Source organism: Myotis nattereri (genome assembly GCF_964212035.1).
Source record: "Myotis nattereri genome assembly, chromosome: 15".
Taxonomy (NCBI): domain Eukaryota; kingdom Metazoa; phylum Chordata; class Mammalia; order Chiroptera; family Vespertilionidae; genus Myotis; species Myotis nattereri.
In genome coordinates, this window is record NC_138090.1 from 49,124,875 (window position 1) to 49,145,752 (window position 20,878).

Sequence of the window (20,878 nt, forward strand, 5' to 3'; positions counted from 1 at the left end):
CTGCCTTTACTCCAATTCGAGGCAGGCGACGGGGAGACACAGTCAGGTGAATCTGAGGGGCTGGGAGCACATGACGGGCACGAGCTGCTGAGCCAGGGATCGGGGGTCAGCATGGAAACGGGGAAGTGAAACGGGGCCAAATCATCCGAACGGGAACTGAGGAAATTTGAAGCTGAGTCCCAGTTACACAGTGACCCCCTGCCCTTCCCTGTTTGGGGTAGAAGAACCCAAGAGGAAATGGCTGCTGGACACACCTGTTCTTTCTGTCCACTCAGCACCACGTTCCTGCTTGTCACCCCACTCTGACGGCGACTGGTGCTCCTGGCGGGGGAGGGGCTTGTGTGCGTGTGTCACCAACGCAGCGGCCGACCGGAAGGATGAGCACGCACACATCCAAATCCAAACGTCGGAGCTATTTACTCCCCTGGAGAGCAATCGGTGCAGAGATGTACTATGACCTAGTAAAGGCTACAGCTGAAAGGACAAATATTTCTCCTGAAAATAGAACTCTCCAGGGCACAGCCTGGTCCGAGACCAAAGGCCACAGAGCCCCGGAAACATGCCCGCCGCCAGCACAGTCCAGCAGAACTTGGTGGCAATGATGAAAAGGTTCTATAGCTGCAGCCACCGACCAACAGGGTAGCCAGGAGCCACATGTGGCTACTGAGCACTCGCTTGTAGCTAGTGCTGAGGGATTTAAAGAGCCCCACCTGGCTCATGGGTTCCACGTGGATCCCCTTTTCTGACCCAAGTTAGGTCCCAACTAAACAAGACAGCCCTAACCGGTTTGGCTCAGTGGATAGAGCGTTGGCCTGGGGACTCAAGGGTCCCAGGTTCGATTCCGGTCAAGGGCATGTACCTTGGTTGCGGGCACATCCCCAGTAGGGGGCGTGCAGGAGGCAGCCGATCGATGTTTCTCTCTCATCAATGTTTCTAACTCTCTATCCCCTCCCCTTCCTCTCTGTAAAAAATCAATAAAATATATAAACAAGACAGGTGTGCCTTCCCATGAAAGAACACTGGGAACCACAACAGCAACCCAAGTCTCTCTGTGACAGCAGAATGACATTGGGGGACCTGGGGTTGGAGTGGGGAACAGGGGGAGAATAGAGGAGGGAGGGAAGAGAAAAGGGGGAGAGGCCAAGAAGAGGGGAGAGGCCCACCAAATCCTCACGTTGGACCAGACCTGGGATTCTTAAATATAGATGTATTTTGTTTTTCATCTCCACACACACACTTCAATCATATCCCTTCTGCCCCCCACTCCCAAGGGCAAACCAAGTACATCAGACACAGCACAGCACACGTGAGGGGGACACCTCCCTTTCACCAAAGCTGGGGACAGAAGAGCCTTGAGGTAAAAAAAAAAAAAAAGAAAAAAAAAGAATGGAAGTTCTAGAACCCCAGTGGGCTCAGTTCTAGACCAGGGGTGCAGCACAGTGGTGAGGTTCTAGATTTGGCAGCGGGGGACCTAGAACCCGGTGGTTTCGCATGGGCCTGGCGGTTGGGGGGGTGGTGTTGTAAGACAGCCAGGTCTGCCCTCAGCTGGGGGGGGGGGGCTCCCTGGAGGGCACAGAGTCTTGAAATACAGGAGAGAACTCAGACTCAGGAAGGAAGGAGCAGGGTCAGGTCTAGAAAAAGCCAGAAGGGCATCTAGAGCCATATACTGCACGTTCTCCAGTAGCAATGAGAAGCCAAGTGGTTCTGCCCCCCTTGGCTGGGCTAAAGTGTAGAGGGAGAGGGGGCGATGGGTGGAGGAGTCCTCCAGGCAGAACCGGACCCCACAGGGGGGGCCAGACCAGAGGAAACACGTGGTGTCCTGCCTGGAGCCCGAGTTCTGGAGTTGAAATGGAGGACCTTCCGCATTCGGTGAGCTCAAGTCCTTGAAAAGTGCGCTCCAGCGCTCAGCTTGGTTGTCCCTTCAGCAGGGACAAGGCTCTGGTGGGTCCCCAGGCCAGGCCCGAGCAGGGCATGCTCGGTGTGCTGTCGGGTTTGCAAGCCACGGAGTGTTCCCAGGAGCCCCGGCCTGGAAGGCGACGGGCCAGGTTTCCTGAAAACCCTGGCACCATGACAGGGTATTGGCAGATTCCTGGCCTCTGGTGACCCAGGCCAGACCTGGGAGACGCGAGGGCACAGGTTTGGCATTCTGGAACCCGGGAAAGGCACGGCGTTGTACATTCTGGAGTGTGGGGGTTCCAGGGCGGGGCTGGAGTGGACGGTGGAGGGGGCGGGGCTGTGGGCCCCACGGCAGGTCCGGGGTCTGGAGTGGGTTTAGGAACAGCGCCGCTCGGCATCCAGCCTCGGGGCCGGGGAGGCGGGGCGCGCAGAGTGTGGCGCGGAGGATGGGGATTGGGGGTGGGGGTAGGGTTGGGGGGCTTAGTTGCGCTCCTCGCCCAGGGAGCTGGTGGGGCTCAGGGGCTCGCTGGGGCTGCTGGCCGAGCTGGAGGGCGCCGTGTCCACCGAGTTGCGCTTGCTCCCGCCGGTGGAAGACGTGCAGTTGGAGCGGCGCTGCCACTCGGGGGCGCGGATGTTGCGCCGGTCCTTGGCGGCCTCCTTGTCCTCGTCGTAGCGCTCGCCTTCTTCGTTCGGCAGCTGGTCCTGGGGGTCCTCCTCGTCCTCGCTCAGGTGCGGGCTCGAGTGCCGGGACAGCGAGGGGGACGGCGGCACCGAGGCGGGCCGTGGGTAGCGGTAGCCCTGGGTCTGTGCGCGCCGGTGTGCGCACGGAGGGCCGGGTGAGCGGAGGCCCCTGGCGCAGCCCGGGCAGGCGTGCAAGCCCCCAACCCCCAGGCCCTCTGAGCTCTGCACCCCCGGCCCCGCCCTCCAGCCCCTGGCCCACTAGAGGGACCCCCGCCGACTCACCGTGTCCGCCTCGTGGGGCTCGTAGGTGAAGTGCTCTGGGAAGGCCTTGGCCAGGGCCATGTGGCGCGCAGACATATAGTACTTCCGGGGAAAGAAGGAGAGCGACATGGGGGGGGAGCCCTTGGCAGATGTGGGAGGGGGTGACCCCGCCCCCCTAGCCACACCTTTTATGCAGATGAGCACGCTCTGCAGCATCTTCCACTAGACCCCTAAGCCAGCGCTTTTTAACAGATGCGCAATTTTTATAACACATGCAATTCCTGTCCTAACAGGTGTGGCTCAGTGGATAGAGCCGTTGGCCTGCGGACTGAAGGGTCCCAGGTTCGATTCCCGTCCAGGGCACATGCCGGCTTTGCCACTCGATCCCCAGTAGGGGGCGTGCAGGAGGCAGCCGATCCATGATTCTCATTATTGCTGTTGCTATCACTCTCTCCCTCTCCCTTCCTCTCTGAATCAATACAAATATACTTAAAACCAACACACAGGCAATTCCTGACTGTAAAAGAGACCAGGCAGGGGCGCTGACCTCTTTTCGATGGCCCCATAAAAAAAATGACAGCACACACACAACAGCCGTCCGGTGTGAATGAATCTGAATTATACCTGTTTTTTGTGGGGGTTTTTTTGGGTTTTTTTTTGGTCAGATCAGCAAAAAATATATTTTTTGATGGGCCCCATAAGTTCCTAATAAGTTTATGCGTGCCATGAGCGGAGAAAGGTGGGAAACAGGTGGCCTGAGCCAATCATCCATTTTCCGGGCTCCGCCCCTTATGCAAATAGCAGAGCTGTGAATGGACAGCCTGGTTTCTCCGGCCGCAGTTATGCAAATAGCAGCCCTTTGGGCCCAGGTGGTTTTCCTGCAGAAGTTGAATTATTTCTTAAAGGGACAGCAAGCTTTACAAGTAAGAGGAGCCACCTGCCCCTTTGAGCCCGAAGAAGCAGAGACCCAGAATCGGAAGGAAGCACAGGGCAGGAGCGGGCGTTGGTCCATACCCGGCCCAAGTACTTCCAGTCCAGAAGGTCGGACAGGCGCTCGGTGCGGTTCCGCTGGATGATGCGCTGGCGCCGGGTCTGCTGGCAGAAGCTGTAGAGGAAGGAGGTGAGCTGCGAGCAGGAGTCATCCAGGCTGCGGAACCGCCGGTCCAGAATGTAGATGCCTGTGGGGTGGGGTGAGGCGGGGGAGCGCAGGATGGGGGACTCAGCAAACAGACTGACACCAGGACCCCTCCTCCCCAGGGCCCAAGGGTGCCGGTTCTCAGCCCGGGCGCTGACCGTATGCCGAGGGGTCTGCGATGTGTTCCTCCATGAAACAGCCGAAGCCGGAGAGGTTGGTGGAGATGCTGGGGATGCCCATCACCGTGCACTCGGCTGCGGGAAGGCGGGAGAAAAAGCCCACTGAGCTTTCCTTCCCCTCTGAACCGGCTGAAAATCTCAACAGAAGCCTCAACGGCGCCCTCTACTGGCGCCCTTGCCAAATGCCGGGCGCTGCGCTGAGCAAGCCGGGAGCTGGAAAAGCCATGCGGTGCATGACGATTGCATCAGTTTACCATGTTCATTAGCTTGCACGTATAAGTCAGGTCACGTGGTATTTGTCTTTCTCTGACTGGCTTATTTCACTCAGCATAATACTCTCAGTCTATAATACTTACTGTTTCTATTTCTTAGAGGGGAAGCGGAGAGGCTCAGAAAAAGGCCCCAGGGCCTCGGAATAAGGAAAAGTCTAGAGTTGGGGGCCCGTGAGGATGCTAATGTATTGAGTTCGGGGCCCAATGTCTGCCATTCTCCTTCATCCTCACAACCTGGAAGAGACTTTCTTTTTTTTTTTTTTTAAAGAGGATATATTAATTTTTTTTAAAATATATTTCTTTATTGGTTTCAGAGAGGAAGGGAGACGGAGAGAGAGATAGAAACATCAATGATGAGAGAGAATCATCAATCGGCTGCCTCCTGCACGCCCCCCACCGGGGACGAGCCCGCAACCCAGGCATGTGCCTTTGGCCGGAATCAAACCCGGGACCCTCCAGTCCACAGGCGGATGCTCTATCCACTGAGCCAAGCCGGCCAGGGCTGGAAGAGACTTTCTTACGCCAGCCCACACTGCTGTGGCTATCATAGCTTCAGAGTCTGTTTACACAGGAGGTAAGAAAAGGTCTCTCGTTATTACCATTGCTGTGTACAGAGCAAGTATTAGGCTTTGTTTACCACCTTAAAGGGCGCTGGGAGGCGGGTCAAGGAGTTTATTGTAATTCTTATATGATGTCTCTAAAAACTTTTGTTAAGCTACAAACGCAGACACTAAATATAACAGAGCTTATGGGGAAAACGGGGTAAGGGGCTGACCACACAAAACCTATGCACAATTTTCCCCATGGATGAAAGAAAACTGGCAAAATTCCTAATTCTCATGCAAGCATAGTTCAAAAGACTTATTATGTTACTCATAAATTGTCCCAGCCTGTGTGGCTCAGTTGGCTGGAGCATCTTCCCTTACACCAAGAGGTGGCGGGTTCGATTCCCAGTCAGGACACATACCCAGGTTGCGGGTTCGATCCTCAATTGAGGCGCCTATGGGAGGCAACAATCGATGTTTCTCTTGCTCTTCCTCTCTCTCTCTCTCTCTCTCTCTCTCTCACATCAATACAAGCATATCCTCGAGTAGGATTAAAAATGTTTGTTTGTCTTTTAATATACCCTATTGGTTTTTCACAGAGAGGAAGGGAGAGGGATAGAGAGTCAGAAACATTGATGAGAGAGAAAGATCCACCAGCTGCCTCCTGCACGCCCCCCACCGGGGATGCGCCCGAGGTACATGCCCTTGACCGGAATCGAACCCGGGACCCTTCAGTCCACAGGCTGACGCTCCATCCACTGAGCCAAACCAGTTCGGCTAAAAATGTTTTTAATTACTCAAACTGAAGACAGACTACAGCAACTGTGGTATTTATGTAGCCATAAAAATATATGAAAGTAGTTTGATTGGAAAGGGTGTGAGTGAGGAGGGTTGAACTTGGGGAGATCACAGCAGAATAGCCCCAAAATGAGAGAGAATTGCAAAGGAGCTGATCCAACTTGAAGCCCGTGTTTAAAAGGAGCCAACAGGAGGAAGGTGGAGGGGACGGGTGCTGGGGAGACCGCTCAGGGAGACTGCACCCCATGCAGCTGTGTTCGTGGACTGTGCCTTGCGCTGCTGTTATTGGGGGGCGGGAGGGCTGATGTCAGCACACTGGGGGAAGTCACATGTGCACAGTGAAATGAGTCCTCCAGTTCCCCATCACATGAGCTACAGTGTCCCAGAGACGCATGCTGTGGCAGAACAGGCTGTTCCCGTTGCCCCTGGTTTTGCAAAGGAGGAACTTGGGGCTCACGGAGGGCGCGTGCCTTGTCCCAGGATCAGGCCAGGCCTGGCCGGACCCCCCATGCCAGGCTGCACTCACCCGGCGTGTAGCCCCAAGGCTCATAATAGGAGGGGAAGACCCCAAGGTGGCAGCCACGGACGAACTCCTCATAGTCCACGGGCAGCAGGGGGCTGGTGGAGGACAGGAACTCCGGGTGGAAAATAACCTGGTGGCGAGAGGGAAGGACTCAGCCTGAGGCACCCCATTTGTCTGGGGGTTCCAGAGTGGCCCACAGAGAGTGAAAATTTTATCTGAAGTCACATAAGTCAGTGGCAGGAAAAAGATTTTTTTAAAAAATTATTATTATTATTGTCTAAAGTTTTACATATGTCTTCTTTTTTTTTTAAATATATATTTTATTGATTTTTCACAGAGAGGAAGGGAGAGAGATAGAGAGTTAGAAAGATCGATGAGAGAGAAACATCAATCAGCTGCCTCCTGCACACTCCCCAGTGGGGATGTGCCCACAACCCAGGTACATGCCCTTGACTGGAATCGAACCTGGGACCTTTCCGTCCGCAGGCTGACGCTCTATCCACTGAGCCAAACCGGTTTTGGCTACATATGTCTTCTTTTTCCCCAAGTGACACCCCCTCTCCCCCCCAGCCATTCCCACCCGGGCAAACCCCCACCGCCCCAGTGCCTGTGTCCATGGGATATGCTAATATGCATGCATACAAGTCCTTTGGTTGCTCGCTCACCCCTCCACCCTCCGTCCCCCCAGGACAAAGATTTGAATCCCAGGCTGCCTTCTTCCAAAGCTAAGGTCCTTTCTAGACAGAGAAGTCCTTTGATAAATGAGGTGAGATGGGAAATGTGAGGCCCACCCTCCCCCCACCCTCCCCTCACCCTCCTGCAACGCCCAACCCACCCTGACCAGCGGCCTCACCTTGACCCTGTCGGCGCTGCTATTGAAGAGGCCAATTCGGCGAATGGTGGTCAGGATAGGGTCTGAGGAGTCGTCCAGCATATTGTGGGTGCACACAGGGGGGAAAGACTGCCGCTGCAGGGGCCACAAGTGGGGTGGGGGTCAGGGAAGGGACATGCTGAACTTGGCAATCCAAAGAGACTACAACTCCCACCAGGCTGTGGGGCCACAAGCCCAAGGGATGACCAGGAGTTAGGGACTTCCTACTTGGCTCTATTGGTCAAGGTTCTTTTTTTCCTTTCAGCCATCATCAGCTAAAAATAAACTACAATTCCCAGCTGTCTTTGAGGCAGAGCCAGCGTTAACCAGCCCCAGGGGCGACAGGGGGTTGTAGCTATCTTGTTCTGTAGTCTTGGCTCTGTCATCACAAAAATTCAAAGAAACGAATGTCCCCCAGCAGACTTTGGGAGGGGGGCTCCAGGGGCTCCTGGAAGTTGCAGTTTTCTTATGAAAATCCTAGATTTCTTTCTCTCCAAGTCCCTTCACTCTCCATCCTGTAATTCCCTCCACTTCCACCCCCACAGGGGTCCAAAGAAACCACAATTCCCAAGAGGGGTACCTCCCTGATTTCTTTCTTCGGTTCCCCAATGGAGGAGGATAGATAGAGCCAGGGCGACAGAAGTCCCGGGGGTGGGGGGGTGGGGATGCTGCTGGGATATTCAGGTTTTTTGTGAATATTCCATCATTTCTCTCATTAAGTGTTCTACACACCTTCAGTCTACTGACGCCAGCAAACCAAAAAACTACAACTCCCAGCAGCCCCGAGGCAGAAACATGCTCACTACCTTAGGGACTATTGGGAATTAGTTTATTGAAGTTTGACAAAAACAATTCTTCCCTTGTTTGTGCTGCTTGACTGTTGAGGTTTCCCTTCCCCAGGAAACGACCCACCAACCTGACCACAAGCACCGAAGACCCTTGACTCCAGAGAATGAACGAACTCTAACTCCCAGAAGCCTCTGGGGCAAGAGAAGCATCAATGTAGCAGAAAGACCCACGGGCTGCTGGGAATGGTAGTTTTCATTTGGTGTCTGACAATTTTCTGAAATAGCAACTGCTTCGTTTTCAATATTCTTCAGAGAATTATAGGTGTTTTAGCTGACCTCCTGACTATTCCTAAAGAGGCCCAACAAAGCTACCCCTCCTAGCAGTCTCTGGGGACGGAGGTGGAGCTGGTAGGCAGCAAGGCTTTAGGACATGTGGGAGTTGCGATTCTCCTCTGGTAGCTCTATTTTTATATATATTTTATTGATTTTTTACAGAGAGGAAGGGAGAGAGATAGAGAGTCAGAAACATCGATGAGAGAGAAACATCGATCAGCTGCCTCCTGCACACTCCCCACTGGGGATGTGTCCACAACCAAGGTACATGCCCTTGACCAGAATCGAACCCGGGACCCTTGAGTCCACAGGCTGACGCTCTATCCACTGAGCCAAACAGGCTAGGGCTGTAGCTCTCTTTTATTGATTGTTTTACAGAGAGGAAGGGAAAAGGATAGAGAGTTAGAAACATTGATCAGCTGCCTCCCGCACACCCCCTATTGGGGATGTGCCCGCAATCAAGGTACATGCCCTTGACCGGGATCGAACCCGGGACCCTTCAGTCCGCAGGCCGACGCTCTATCCACTGAACCAAACCGGTTAGGGCTGTAGCTCCCTTGACTTAAGTTCCCCTTCACCTACTGTCCATTGACCGTGGGGGATGCAAAGAAACTACAACTCCCAACAGCCCCATGTGGCAGAAGACGTCATGGGAAAGCTGGCTGCCAGAGGGCTTCTGGGAATTGAAGTCCCACCAGTCAGCTCACACCCTTTTCGGAACCTCAGCACTGCCAGCAATCTCTGGGGTCAGAGCTAACTTGGCCAGCTGCCTCTGGGGCCGCGGGGGACGGCCATTCCTCAGCTCAGGGGTCCGAATACCTGTGTGGCAAAGATGGCTCTCTTCATCATGGTGAAGTCCTCCTTGTCCAGCATCTTGTTCATGTCTGGGAGGCTCCCCCTGCAGGGCGGACAGGGGTAGGCATCTGAGGAGGGGTGAAGAGAGGGCTTAGGACCCAGGGCCACCCAGGGCTGAGGGAGGGGCACTCACACCAGCAAGGATTCATAAAGCTTCCTTCCGAACTTCTCCTTCACTGTGTTGGCCGTATCCCTGGAAAGAGCAGAACAAGATCACGTGTACACCAGCCATGTGCTGTGAGGTTTCTGGGGGCAGCCAGGAAACGGAGGTCTGAGCAGAGAAGCCCCCCTGGGGACCCTGGGCTGGAGGATGGGGACCCAGGGAACAGGTCCCGGAAGGCTCGGATGCCTTGGGCCTCGCCTCAGCTGTGTGTCCGGGGACAGGTGGCCTTCCCTCTCTCTGACTTCAGGGATTCGTCAGGAAGAGGGAGGTAAAAATAGAACGGACCTTAGAGGTGTGCGGGGAGAACTTGATGAGGTCATGACCAAAAGTACCCAGTGCCCAGCACACAGTGCGCCTTCCAGAAATGTCAGCTATTCTTAGAGCCTGTCCTGGTCCTGGTGGTAGCCATGCTGAGCCCCATTTTATAAAAAAGGAAGATTATGTTGAGAGGATAAAATTTACGTACACAAACAAGGCCAGCAAATCGTGCCACCCTACAGCCCCACGGGCATCCCTCTGTTCAAAACCTTCCCCTAGCCCTGGCCTCATTTTCTAGGCTCTTGGCCTAGGGCACTCTGCGCCAGACTCACGGGTCTCCTCACTGCGTCTCATACAGACCCCAGGGCCTTTGCACGTGCTGTTCCCCCAGATACGCACAGGGCTTCCTCCCTCATTTCCTTTATTGGTCTCTAGCCAATGGCACTTTTGCAGCGTGGCCTGTCCTGCCAACCCTGTCTCATTATTCCTGTGCTGCTTCTCACCCCCTCCCCCAAGCATGCTTTCTATAGAATTTTCTAGAAAGAGAGCTCAGTGAGGGCAGGGATTTTTATCTCTTTTGTTCCCAGCTGTGTTCTCAGGGCCTGGAACAGTGCTTGGCACACAACAGGTGCTCACTGAACATGGGATTGCTAACGAACGGGCTTCACAAATGGGGAAACGGGGGCTCAGAGAGGGGTAGTGGTTTGCCTAAAGCCGGAAAGCCAGCAAGTGGCATGAGTTAGACCTCAGTGGCTTGGTATCAGAGCCCTGGCCGCGCTGCCACACTTGTCCCGCCCGCGACTTCTTGCTGCTCCCCGGCGGAGGCGTCCTAAGCAAGCGACCTCACTAGGAAAGTCGGTGGGGCAGGTCTGACCATGTGACACAGGACAAAAGCGAGACTCCGGGAGGAACACGGGGCCGAAGGCACACCGCTGGGATCCCGGGCGGGGGCTGCTGACCAGAGCTGCTTGCGCACGGCCTGGCCCTTGAGGGTTTCCACGTTGAAGTTGTTGGTCCGCGCCGGCATGATGAAGAAGGCGACCACGGTCTGCTCGCTGTTGTTGACCTGTAGGACAGGAAAGGGGGGAGGAGGCTGAGGCCCCCCACCCTTTTCCACCCACTGAGACGGCTGGGACCCTGCCACGCCCCTTCCTGTCAAGGAGAAGTATAGGACAGCCCGGCCAGCGTGGCTCAGTGGTTGAGCACTGACCTCTGAACCAGGAGGTCACGGTTCGATTCCCAGCCAGGGCACATGCCCAGGTTGCAGGCTCGATCCCCAGTAAGGAGGCAGCCGATCAATGATTCCCTCTCATCATTGATGTTTCTCTCTCTCCCTCTCCCTTTCTCTCTGAAATCAATATATATATATGTATATAAATTTTTTTACAAGAAAAGGCCCTGGTTGGTTTCATTCAGCGGATAGAGCGTCCGCCTGTGGACTGAAGGGTCCTGAGTTTGATTCCCAGTCAAGGCACATGCCTGGGTTGCGGGCTCGGTCCCCAATGGGGGGTGTGCAGGAGGCAGCCCATCAATGATTCTCTCTGATCATTGATGTTACTGTCTCTCCCTCTCCTTTCCTCTCTGAAATGAATTAAAAATATATATATTTTAAAAATAATAAAAGACTCCATCTTCTTTCTGGGTTTCTGTCCTTCCCACGGCGGATTCCCCACCCGCACCGGCCTGGGTCTCCGTTCTTGCCCGTACGTACGGATTTTCTGGTCCTCCCTCGGCCCCCTCGCAGCCCAGGACTCACTCTGAGCAGATAGTTGAGCCGGGCCAAGGCCTCCAGGAAGATGTCGGCCCCCTTGTTGGAGAACTCGTAGCGGCCGGCGATGAAGAAGTACAACGTCTTGTCCAAGTTGAAGTCCAGGTGCCTGCAGAAGCCATAAGGCAGGGTGAAGCCGAGACCCTCCCCCTCTAGTCCTGGCCTGGAGGCTGCCAACCCCAGAAGCTGCAGGGGCAAAGGTCATCATAGACAGTGTGGAGGCATCGTGGCAACTCCTCTGAGATTTGGGGTTCTTTTCTCCCTGGATGGGGATCTAAGATCCTTCATCACTCAGCCATTGTGCGTGGCGCTCAGGAACTGGAGAGGCTGAGCTCCCAACCCCTCCTCTCTCGAGGCCGAGGTATCTGGCCCACATACCCATAAAAATGGCCCCGCACAAACTCCTGGATCCGGGCCTTGCTCTGAGCATGGAGGTTCTGGAACTCGTGCATGGCAGAGAACTTCTTCACGTTCAGCCCGTTGGGGGTGACGATATCTGGGAATGGGGGAGAAGGGCCCAGGTTTCATGCCTTCATTCAGATCGATGTGGCCGAACGAATAACCGAAGGAAAGACCCCTTTCCTTTGGTAAAGTCTTTGTTTCAATCATTCCCCTGTGAGCTCCCTTGGTGACCCAGCTGCCCTGCCACTCAGACGCCTTCTTGCCCAATAACTACAACTCCCATCAGCCTCTGCAAGCGGCGAACCAGGCAGGGAACTAATCCGCATTGGGGTTTCTGGGAGTTTGCCCTATTATACTACCCTGGGCTGGAAATGATTAACCATCTCCATCCTGCTTCTTCTCCCAGAATATACCCTCCTACCTTCAAGCCTCTTTTAGGGTCCCACCCATTTTCTACCCTCACAAAAAATGAAAGCACATCATTGAAAAACTACAACCCTGCCCTAGCTGGTTTGGCTCAGTGGATAGAGAGTCGGCCTGAGGACTGAAGGGTCCCAGGTTCGGTTCCGGTCAGGGGCATGTATCTTGGTTGCGGGCACATCCCCAGTGGGGGGTGTGCAGGAGGCAGCTGATGGATGTTTCTCTCTCATCGATGTTTCTAACTCTATCCCTCTCCCTTCCTCTCTGTAAAAAAATCAATAAAATATATTTAAAAAGAAAAAAAGAGAAGAAAAAAGAAAAACTACAACCCCCATCAACTCCTGGGAAGAAATTCTGGGAACATAAGGAGCTGACCAGCCAAAGACCTTCTAGTAGCTGTAGTTCTCAACTTAACATCCATTGAAAATTGATGATATAGTCTGGGAAAAATAAGTGGTTATATAGATATATATAATACTGATTTCAGAGAGGAAGGAAAGAGAGAAAGAGAGAGAGAGAGAGAAACATTCATGATGAGAGAGAATCATGGATCAGCTGCCTCCTACAAGTTCCGCACTGGGGATCGAGCCCACAACCCGGGCATGTGCCCTTGACCAGAATCGAACCTGGGACCCTTCAGTTCACTGGCTGACGCTCTATCCACTGAGCCAAACTGGCCAGGACAATAAGTGGTTCTAATACTGCTTTTCTGGAAAACAAAATCCAAAGAACTTCCGTCCCCTTTCAGAAGACCAATACCTACATTAGCCAATAGAAGAATTTTACAATTTCTGAAATTAACGTCAAAGAAACTACACCTTCCATTAGCCTCTAGAGCAGCAGTTCTCAACCTTCCTAATGCCGCGACCCTTTAATACAGTTCCTCATGTTGTGGTGGCCCCCGATTTCATTGTGACAAATTGAACATAATGAAAGCATAGCGATTCATCACAAAAACAATATGTAATTATATATGTGTTTTCCGATGGTCTTAGGCGACCCCTGTGAAAGGGTCATTTGACCCCCAAAGGGGTCGCGACCCACAGGTTGAGAACCGCTGCTCTAGGGTGTACAGGTCACCAACCTAGGGCCTTCTGGGAGTTGCAGTTCTCTGCTCTTTACAGTAAAAAAAAAAAAAAAAAAAAAAATTGGTGCGGCCCTTGGCATAGGTAACCAACTACCTCATTCATGTCTAGGGATCCCAGCCTATTACCTACCTGGTTTCCTCTTGAGAAGGTGCTGGGCCTCGATGGCGGTGATCTGGGACACAGTAGCGAAGACGTGAGCGCAGTGGGCTGCTGCCCGCTCCATGCAGTAGCGGTGATAGATTTGCCTCTCACCTGCTTCCTTGTCCACATTGAACTGGGCAGGAAGAAAGGGCGCTCAGGTTCGGAGAATTGGGTGGAAGCCTGGAGGTTCAGACTCTGGAGACCTGGGGGAGACTGGAGGCTGGACGCCTGGGTCTTAGGGAGGAGGCCTCTGGGGATGTGGGACTCCTGGGTCCTGGAGAGGGAGCCCAAGCCCTTAGGACAGCGGTTCTCAATCTTCCTAATGCCGCGACCCTTTCATACAGTTCCTCATGTTGTGGTGACCCCCAACCATAAAATTGTTATTATTTTTTAAAATATATTTTATTGATTTTTTACAGAGAGGAAGGGAGAGAGATAGAGAGTTAGAAACATCAATGAGAGAGAAACATCGATCAGCTGCCTCCTGCACATCTCCTACTGGGGATGTGCCCGCAACCCAGGTACATGCCCTTGACCAGAATCGAACCCGGGACCTTTCAGTCCGCAGGCCGATGCTCTATCCACTGAGCCAAACCGGTTTCGGCCATAAAATTATTTTTGTTGCTACTTCATCACTGTAATGTTGCTACTGTTATGAATCATCATGTAAATATCTGATATGCAGGATGTATTTTCATTGTTACAAATTGAACATAATTAGCCGAAACCGGTTTGGCTCAGTGGATAGAGCGTTGGCTTGCGGACTGAAAGGTCCCAGGTTCGATTCTGGTCAAGGGCATGTACCTGGGTTGCGGGCACATCCCCAGTAGGGAGTGTGCAGGAGGCAGCTGATCGATGTTTCTCTCTCATCGATGTTTCTGACTCTCTGTCTCTCTCCCTTCCTCTCTGTAAGAAATCAATAAAATATATTAAAAACAAAAAACAAAAAAACAAATTGAACATAATTAAAGCATAGTGATTCATCACAAAAATAATATGTAATTATATTTGTGTTTTCCGATGGTCTTAGGCGACCCCTGTGAAAGGGTCGTTTGACCCCCAAAGGGGTCGCGACCCACAGGTTGAGAACCGCTGCCCTAGGGCTTTGCAGACAGCTCTGGGCTGTCCTGAAGTCCTGGCCGCCCCCCCCCCCCCCCCCCGCCCCGACGGCCACACCCCGAGCTCACGTTCTCTAGGTTGTTGTAGAAGTCCACGGCACCGGCACACAGGTATCGCCCCAGCAGCGTGGCGTGGGTGGTGAAGATGGTAGCCACAGGCAGCCGCCGGGCCCGGCACAGGCAGAGCCCGACCCCCGCCAGCCACTCGTGGAAGTGTGCAACCACGTGTGGCTTCTCCTCGCTCTGGGCCAGGAACTGTGGGGCCACAGGAACAGGGCCGCTGTGTCTCCACGGGTTGTGAAGACAATCCATCAGCAATCCCCAGGGTGGAGGAGGCGGCAGCGGGAAAGTAAATCTATCACAACCCCTGCACCGAGCGAATGGCGGCCCACTGCAACCCCCAGGAGACAAGAAACCGTACATTTTTGAGGCGGCCGGGCCAGCTGAGGCTGATGGGAGCTGGGGTTAATTTTGGCCAGCCTTCTAAGTCTCAGCAAGGCTGACTCGGAAAGACTGAAGTTTCCGTGTCCCCAAGATTCTGGACACAATTCCTAGAGACCCTCGTTCTCCATCACCAATAGACCTGCCTTCAATAGCGGCGAAAGGACTACAACTCCCAGAATGCCCCAGAAGCAGCCAGGTCATAAATTGTTTTCCCCAGAGCATGGGAAATGAAGTTTCTTGAGTCTTTTAAGACCTAAAAGGGGATCAGAACCAAGTTTCCTGGTTCAGACACAGGCTGGCGTTTCCCAAACATCCAGGGCTCCCCCTGAAAGTCCAACCACGATCAGACTAGAGAACTACAACTCCCAGAATTCCCCGGGTGAGCCCTCCAGCCAGGCCAACCTCTCCAAGAAGTAATGGCTCAGAATTCCCAAACTGGGGAGGTTAGAGTGAATCAGGCTGAGGGTGGGAGTTTGGGTCTCTGAGGGGAAAAGAGTCTGAGTCCTTGGGCATCCATGTTTCCAAAGATAAGGGTTAGAGGACCCACAATTCCTAGAATGCCCAGTTTCCCTCTGTGGCCACCCAGACCCTTCTGTCCAGGGGTTGGTGGTCGCTGTAGTTTGGGGACTGAAGCCAAAAGGGGTGACATGGGGACCAGCGATGGGACCTACCTCACCCAGGAACCAGGTGGTGAGGAAGCCAAAAAGGACGGCGTCGTTGGCCTCGCGGTCGTACCAGGGCACCCCGATGTTGCAGGTGTCCCAGAGCTCCCCCTTCCAGCGCTCCAGGGCCCAGGCTGAAGCTCCCACATCCAGGAGCACCACCAGGGGGCCCCCTTCGATCAGCCAGCGCCCGAAATACACCTGGGGAGATCCACAGGGAGGCTTAGGGCTTTGATCACAGTCTCTGGGGCACAGCATCCTTGCTTCTCCCACCAGCAGAGATATCTGGGCTTCCTGCCTCGGTTCCCCCACCCGGTTTCTGCATCTGCTGCTAATTTCTCACCCGCTGCCTTATTTCTCTATTTGCTGTGTGTTAGTCCCACCACAATCTTTTTTTAAAAAAATGTTTTAAATTGATTTCAGAGAGGAAGGGAGAGGGGAAGAGAGACAGAAACATCCATGATGAGAGGGAATCATTGATAGGTTGCCCCCTCACGCCCCACACTGGGGATCGAGCCCCAGCCAGGAATCAAACCGTGGTTCACAGGCGATGCTCAACCACTGAGCCACGCCAGCCGGGCAATCTGATTTTAGAGAGGGAGGAGGGGTGAGAGAGAGAGCAAAACATCGATGTGAGAGAGTTACATTGATAGGTTGCCTCCCCTACGTGTACCGACCGAGTTGAACCCACAACCTAGCCATGTGCCCTGACCTGGAATCGAACCAGCCAACTTTCAGTACCGAGAACGATGCTCCAACCAACTGAGCCAAACCAGCCAGGGCCCACCACAGTCTTTTCTTTTTTAAAATATATTTTTTATTGATTTCAGAGAGGAAGGGAGAGGGAGAGGGAGAGAGAAACAACAATGATGAGAGAATCATTGATCAGCTGCCTCCTGCACGCCCCACACTGGGAATCGAGCCGGCAACCCGGGCATGTTCCCCAACCAGGAATCGAACCGTGACCTCCCGGTTCATAGGTTGACACTCAACCACTGAGCCATGCCGGCCAGGCGCCACCACAATCCTGTCCATGTCTGTTGCAACGCTTTTCCGGTCCCTTGCTTCGATTCTGTAACTGCTGCTCTCGCCCACCTGCTGCCTCTCCTCTCTTTCTAACCACACATGCGCAGTCCTGTCCCTATGCCCCCCCTGCCCGTTTTCCCACCTGCTAACCATTACTCCGACCTGCGGCCTTGCTTGTCTGCTGCCGCATCTCTCTCCTCGACCACCATGACGCTTTCTGCCAGGGCCTTTCCTTCCTGCTGCTTACTCCTCCCCCAGGATGCTGCTTTTGCTGTTCTCGCTGCCAGATGTCTTCCACCCGCTGCCTTGTTTCTGACTCTCCCACCACATGTGTCACCTGTCGCCTCTTTCCTCCGCCCTTAGGCTCCTGCTGTACTTTGCAGTCCCGTTTCTGCCACCGTCAGCTCTTTCCCCGTCGCAGGGCTGCGTTTTTCTACCCACGGCCACGTTTCTAAGCCTCGCTGTCTCATTTCTGCCCCCCGCCACATTCTCCCGGTCTGGTTCTTTTCCTCCTGAGGCCACGGCCCGGCTCCCGGGCCTGCTGCCACAGCGCCATCCAGCTGACGGGCGGCCACCCGCCTCCCCAAGCTGGTCCTTCCCAGCCTCGGGAGCCTGACCCCACGCCCCTCCCCCTCCCAGCTGTTGTCTGCCCTTTTGCCGGGGGGCCTATTCTTAGGCCCCCAGCACGTGGGGAGCAGCTGCCATAGGGGGAGGGCTGGGTTGCTCCAGGGTTCCTTAGGGACACCTCTGGCCTGAATGGGCTCCAGACCGCACCCCAAAGCAGAAGCTGTGAATGAATGAAGAAACCACTGTACCGCTCCCTGCCGATCTGTCCGTCCTTCAGTCCTTCAGCCCTCTGCCTCCCAGCCCTCTCCTGGGGCGGCGGCCACCTCTCTCTGCTCACCCTCCAGCCCTCACCTGCAGCCTTGGGACTCTCCCCTCCTCTCTCTTTACTTTTTAAAAAAAAATATTTTTATTGCCCTGCCGGGTTTGGCTCAGTGGATAAAGCATCAGCCTGTGGTCTGAAAAGTCCCAGGTTCGATTCCAGCCAAGGGCACGTGCCGGGGTTGCGGGCTCGATCCCCAGTAGGAGGCAATCAATCATTGGTTCTCTCTCACCATTGATGTTTCTCTCTCCCTCTCCCTTCTCCATTCCTCTCTGAAATCAATAAAAATATTAAATATATATATTTTTTATTGATTTCAGAGAGGGAGAGAGAGAGAGAAACATCAATGATGATACAGAATCATGGATCGGCTGCCTCCTGCACGCCCCTCACTGGGGATCGAGCCCGCAACCCCTTATGTGCCCTGACCGGGAACTGAACCGTGACCTCCTGGTTCATAGGTCGACGCTCAACCAGTGAGCCACACTGGCCGGGCTCCCCTCTTCTCCTTAATCCCTGGCTCTGTCACCAAAACTCCGTCCCCTGCCAGCCTCTCCTCCCTTCATCAGTAGTCCATCTTCCTCTCTCCTTCTGAGTCTTTCTCTCTGAAACACTGGGTTGCCTCTCTTCTGTATCTAGACTCTGTCTCCTTCCCTAATTGCTCTAATCCCTGGGGGAGGGGAGGAAGGCGGGGGGGGTGGGGCACCATCACCTTCTGGGACACTCACTGTCTCTCCATCCATCTCTCTCTCTTGTCTGCCTTGTCTGCAAGCCCGGCTGTTTATAGAAATAATGATGATGGTGATAATAATAACCACAGCGATAATAGCTCACCCACAGCGCTAAGCTCATGCCAAGAACTGAGCGGAAGAAGGTATCCGCTATTTCATCCTCCCACAACCCATCGGGCAGATGCTGCTGGCCAAGGTCACACGGACAGGAAGTGGAGAAGCCAAAGGTGAACGCCAGGCTGTCGAACACCTCCTCCGGCCACCTGCCCCCTCCAAGCCCGCCTCCCCCGGGTTCTGGCCGCCTGTCCTTCCCTGCGTCCAGCTCTTTTCCTCGCTCTGGGTCTGAGGATCGTGGCCTCTTGGAACCGTCCTTCAGTCTGTCTTGTTGTACCTACCGTCTGTCTGCCTATTTACCAACGTCTCAGAGCTTGGGGTGCACCCACCCACTTCATGGGGTCCTGCATCTGTCTAAGTGTCAGTCATACCACCTCTGTGTATGCCAGGGGGAGGGAGTACCAGGTCATCCGTGTTTCTGTCCATGCCTCCCCCTGTTTCCCCACCCCCATCCCCTTTCTCCACCTGCTCCCACCCTGACTGTGGGCACCCACCTACCTGCCCTGGGCGGAGCCCTTGCCCACCTTGCAGCCCTTGCTGTTCATGGAGTCCAGGGTCCTCTTCAGAGCCGGGGTCGGCGGCTCCAGCAGCTCCACCTGGGTCCTCACTCCCTGATCCGTGTACGGTCCGACCAGGTAGTAGTTGTCACCCCACTCATCTCCTGTCACCTTCGCCTTCGTCTGCAGCACCGTGTAGATGCCGCCCACTGTGGGCCCAAACCCATGAGGACAGGCCCCAGCTGAGGTCCACAGGCCTGAGCCCTGGGCCAGGGTGGGTGGGTGGGGGGAGGGTCACGGGAGGCTCTGGGGCCCCCGACTTCTGGCTTAGAGGGATCAGGGGACCGGGAACCCATCCATCAGAGGCAGAGGGAGGAGGATGTGGGTCGAAGGGAGAAGGGGGCTGGGGTTGGAGCTCTGAGGGAGGAGGGGGCTGGGGGCCTGAGCTCCTGGGTCTGAAGGAATTAGGGGCTGTGGCCCCAAGGATGACAGAAGCTGATGAGGACTAGCAGGATCCAGTTCCCCGGGTCTCAGCTCACAGGAGCTGGGTGTGAATTCTCCACCAGGCTCTAGGTACGGCAGGGCCCTACTCAGCCTCCCACAATTGCCCAAGGAAAGTTGGAATTGTCATTCTTTGCCCCCAGGGACTCTGCTGACCTATCCCCCAGTCTCCTCTCCCCAATGGAGGACACGGGCAGATGGGACCCTGCCCCTCCCGGGACTCTACTCCAGACCCGGGAGCCTGGGCCCCCAGCCTCCTCACCTCCTGACACATGGCTCTGTGTTCACAGGCCCCTCCCATGGGGTGAGACCCAGTCCCTTTCTCTCCCAAGACTCAGCTAAGCAAAAAAACCCCCACCGCCCTCTCTTCGGAGGAGCAAGACTGCCCAGCTCTTGGGCTTCCAGCCCCACCTGGCTCTCCACACCCAGGATCCCAGGCCCTCTGAAGCCCCGGACACAGAAATCTAGGGCCCCAGCCACTCCCATCCCAGGGCCCAGCCCCTGACCAACTTAGGACTTCCCAGCCTTCCCTCATTCCAGTCTCCAACTCTCTGTGGCCACAGGCTCCTCTCCTTCCAGGAACCCATAGTTCAGGCCTTCAGTTCATTCAGAGCCTAGGCATTAAGGTGCCCAACCCCCTCCCACCCTAGGATTAAGAATTAGGGCCTCCGGTCCTTTCCCGGTCTTACCCCCGACTGACCAGTCCACCCATTCTCCCACCACGACGTCTGCATTCTATTTCCCAGTCAGCTCTCTCCCAAATCCAGGTCTGAAACTCAGCCATTTCTAAGAACTTCCAATCCCCCATCTCCTTCCCTGTTCGGGACCCCGGGTCTCTCAGAAACCTCCCTCTGGGGCCTAGGAATCTCTCAGGTTAGCCCCTCTCCCCTAGGACCCAGAACCGGACTCTCAGCCTCCTTTGATCTTCGCAGTCAGGAGACCCATCTCCATCCCTCCAGGGCGCAGGAGACAGATCCCAGACCCTCTCCAAGGACACATGAGTCACAGGCTCCTTGCCCTGAACCCAAAAGTCATGGATGGTGTGGAGTCCCCGGCCCCCCACCCCCGACTGCTCTTCTCGCCCGGGCCCCGCCGCCTGGCGCGCTCACCTTTGTTGGCCACCTCCCAGGCCACTTCGAAGAGCACCGTGTTCTCCAGGTCGAATTCATCCTCCCAATCTTCCAGTCCCGGCAGCGAGGACACGGACAAAGTGCGGCTGAGAGGCATGGCGGACGCGGGCAGGGAGTTCTAGGGGCCACAGGTGGAGGATCCGGGGGTGTCTGTGGAATGCACCCGGCAGGACGTGGAGCCAGGTAGCTGGTGCCCGAAGGGAAGCTTGCAACGCCCTCGGCTTCCTATTGCACGACCGCACCCCCGGACCTGAGCAGGAGGCGGCCGCGGCAGCACTGAGCCCCGCGGGCCCCCTGCAGTGAGACCTTGCGGCCGCCAGGAGGCGGCGCCCGCCCCCCCCCCCGGCCAGCGCCATTGGTCAGCGCCCGGGGGCGGGGTTCCCACGTCTCTC

The 20,878-nt window shown here is 55.0% G+C and overlaps 1 protein-coding gene across 1 annotated transcript; it reads right to left on the reverse strand.

Moving 5' to 3' along the window:
- Positions 1 to 405: 405 nt before the first annotated feature.
- On the reverse strand, positions 406 to 20,787 carry GYS1 (glycogen synthase 1). The gene is made up of 16 exons (XM_081107579.1): positions 20,466 to 20,787; positions 18,883 to 19,064; positions 15,611 to 15,802; positions 14,565 to 14,750; positions 13,366 to 13,510; positions 11,705 to 11,822; positions 11,315 to 11,435; positions 10,518 to 10,624; positions 9,271 to 9,330; positions 9,102 to 9,180; positions 7,144 to 7,257; positions 6,294 to 6,420; positions 4,132 to 4,227; positions 3,853 to 4,016; positions 2,860 to 2,940; positions 406 to 2,700 (listed from the first exon to the last, which is right to left on the reverse strand). Exons 1-16 carry the CDS (start codon positions 20,581 to 20,583, stop codon positions 2,377 to 2,379), a joined length of 2,214 nt encoding a protein of 737 aa, XP_080963705.1. The 5' UTR covers positions 20,584 to 20,787; the 3' UTR covers positions 406 to 2,376.
- Positions 20,788 to 20,878: the final 91 nt, after the last annotated feature.

Bases quoted from the DNA above. Each gene is read 5' to 3' on its own strand.
- GYS1 (XM_081107579.1), bottom strand. From the start codon at position 20,583: ATGCCTCTCAGCCGCACTTTGTCCGTGTCCTCGCTGCCGGGACTGGAA. The intron at 14,751-15,610 runs GTAGGTCCCATC...GTGGCCCCACAG, and splicing joins CCACCTGGTTCCTGGGTGAG to TTCCTGGCCCAGAGCGAGGA. The intron at 10,625-11,314 runs GTGAGTCCTGGG...CCTGTCCTACAG, and splicing joins GGCTCAACTATCTGCTCAGA to GTCAACAACAGCGAGCAGAC.